At 59.8% G+C, this 1,937-nt stretch overlaps 1 protein-coding gene across 1 annotated transcript in view; it reads right to left on the bottom strand.

Moving 5' to 3' along the window:
• NEDD4L (NEDD4 like E3 ubiquitin protein ligase) overlaps positions 1-1,931 on the bottom strand; it is a 381,870-nt gene extending 379,939 nt beyond the window's left edge. The window contains exon 1 of the mRNA XM_027768276.1: positions 1,731-1,931. Coding sequence (XP_027624077.1) covers positions 1,731-1,778 — 48 coding nt within the window. The 5' untranslated portion in view covers positions 1,779-1,931. The remainder of the gene's footprint in view (positions 1-1,730) is intronic.
• Positions 1,932-1,937: the final 6 nt, after the last annotated feature.

The raw sequence follows: 1,937 nt of genomic DNA, 5'->3' as shown, positions 1-1,937 counted from the left end.
ATATATGCCAAGATGAAACGCAGCCGTCTTCCACCCCAGGCCAGCAGCCTCTTTGTTTGGGGATTGTCTGTTCTCCGCACCTCCGTGAGCTCACCGCCTGCCCTCTGCTGATACCAACTGAATGGAGAAGTAGACACGCAAGGCAGAGCCCCGGAATGAAGAGAGAAGCCAAAAGGGAGAGGTGATTTCCCCAGGGAGATGAATGTTACTTTTCACCCCTCCCCGGATAACTACACAAAAGGCGGGGTGTGGGGGGTAGGTATTTTATAGCGAAATATTATTTGCATTGTGATCATTCTTTGATCAAATAAATACAACGAGCGTTGCCTAGCATCATCAAGAACAAAGTCATACCCCAAACACCCCTCTACCCCAAGACACCTATTTCATTACACACTTACCTAGCACACAGGCACACACAAGCACACACACACCATGCCAGAGTAAGCGAGCCTGAGAGCGAAGCCATAACGTGAGCCTGTCTCAGATAACAGCCTTTCTTTTAACCCCACCCCCAATACCAAAGAAAGAGGGAACCTCAGCAAAGAAAGGAGAGGAAGAAAGAGGAATCGCGAAAGCCTGCATTTCCAGGCATCAACTTTTCATGAAAATGCACAACCAGGATAGGAAATACCTCCCTGCTGAGTAATGCTTCAAGGGTTGTAAATTCACCTCCCGAAAGGGAAGCCAAGGCCAGCCAAACCTGTGCGCGCACCCCGCCAGATGGCAAACCACTCCTACCTGCTCGGTCCAGCCTCCCTGTCACGCCGCGCCCGCCACCGGCCTCCCACCCCCTCTTTTGGGCAGACCAACACACCAATAAGAGCCGAGCACGGCTGGCCGGGAGAGGGCTGAGCAGTGATTTAGCAGGATTGTTTCAAAAAGGGGGAGTGGGAAACCGGGAGGAGACAGAGAGGGTAAAACAAAGCCCTTCACAGTCAACCCGGCCGCTTTGGGGGAGTGGCTTATTTCCTGTGCTTTATTAATAAAAGGGATCGATGGAGCTTTCCTCTCTCCACCAACCCCGGAGGTACCGGGCTTCGAATCCTTGGGAGGAAAAAAAATGGCAGGGCTGCAAGCTTCCTCCAACTTTCCAGTAGCACCTGCCACCATCCCTGACCACCTCCTCCCACCGCGACTCCGAATCCACAATTCCGGCTTTAGACTCTGCAAGGCAGAGGGACAGACACACGCAGCTTCCAGCGTTCCCCCACTCCCACCACACGCGCTTCGGAGCGCTGCTGCCACAACCACTGCAAAGAAAGTTCCAGGGGGACCACCCGGCTCCTCCGCAGCCCCGCTCCCCCGCGCCGCGCGGGTGTCCAGACACAACCCAGACGTGACACACAGCATGGACTCCCGGGCTGCAAGGGCAAGGAGCGGAAAGTTGCCCAACAGCCACAGGAGACGCGCCTTGGAGGAGGGGACCGGCTGGCCGACAGGCGAGCTTGCTCCCCCGACCCCAAAAGCTGGGAGCGGCGGGGTGAACCCCAGTCTCCCAGAGCGTCGCATCGCTCTATTTACAAACAATGCGTTCGGCTGGCGTGGAGGGGACGGCGGAGGGACCCAAGACCCACGCCGGGACCCAACTCCGGGGTGCTCTCGCATGTGGGGCTCCCTGCAGACGAGGGGGACGCGCAACCCACGGGTGGCCCCATTTCCCCACCACCGCTGCAGGCGCGAAGCAGGAACTCCCTGGGGAGTGCGGGCCGGGCAGGGGAGCTGCTCACCTCGTCTTCCGAAAGTCCGTAGACGGGCTCCCCGAGCCCGGTCGCCATGGAGCCGGCGCCCCGTACGGGGTCCGAGGCGCTCCTGGGCGGCGGGGCTGCGGCGCGGCAGTCGGGTCTTCACTCTGGCTCCGGGGCCGCCTGGTCCCGCACCCGGCCCTGTGCGCGCCCAGCTAGTGGAGCGGCCCGGCGCCGGCAGGGGGGGGGGGC

This window comes from Tupaia chinensis, unplaced genomic scaffold (genome assembly GCF_000334495.1).
Source record: "Tupaia chinensis unplaced genomic scaffold, TupChi_1.0 Scaffold000012_1, whole genome shotgun sequence".
Lineage (NCBI taxonomy): Eukaryota > Metazoa > Chordata > Mammalia > Scandentia > Tupaiidae > Tupaia > Tupaia belangeri.
The sequence above is the reverse complement of the archived record's forward strand: the minus strand, read 5'-3'. Positions and strand labels throughout refer to the sequence as shown.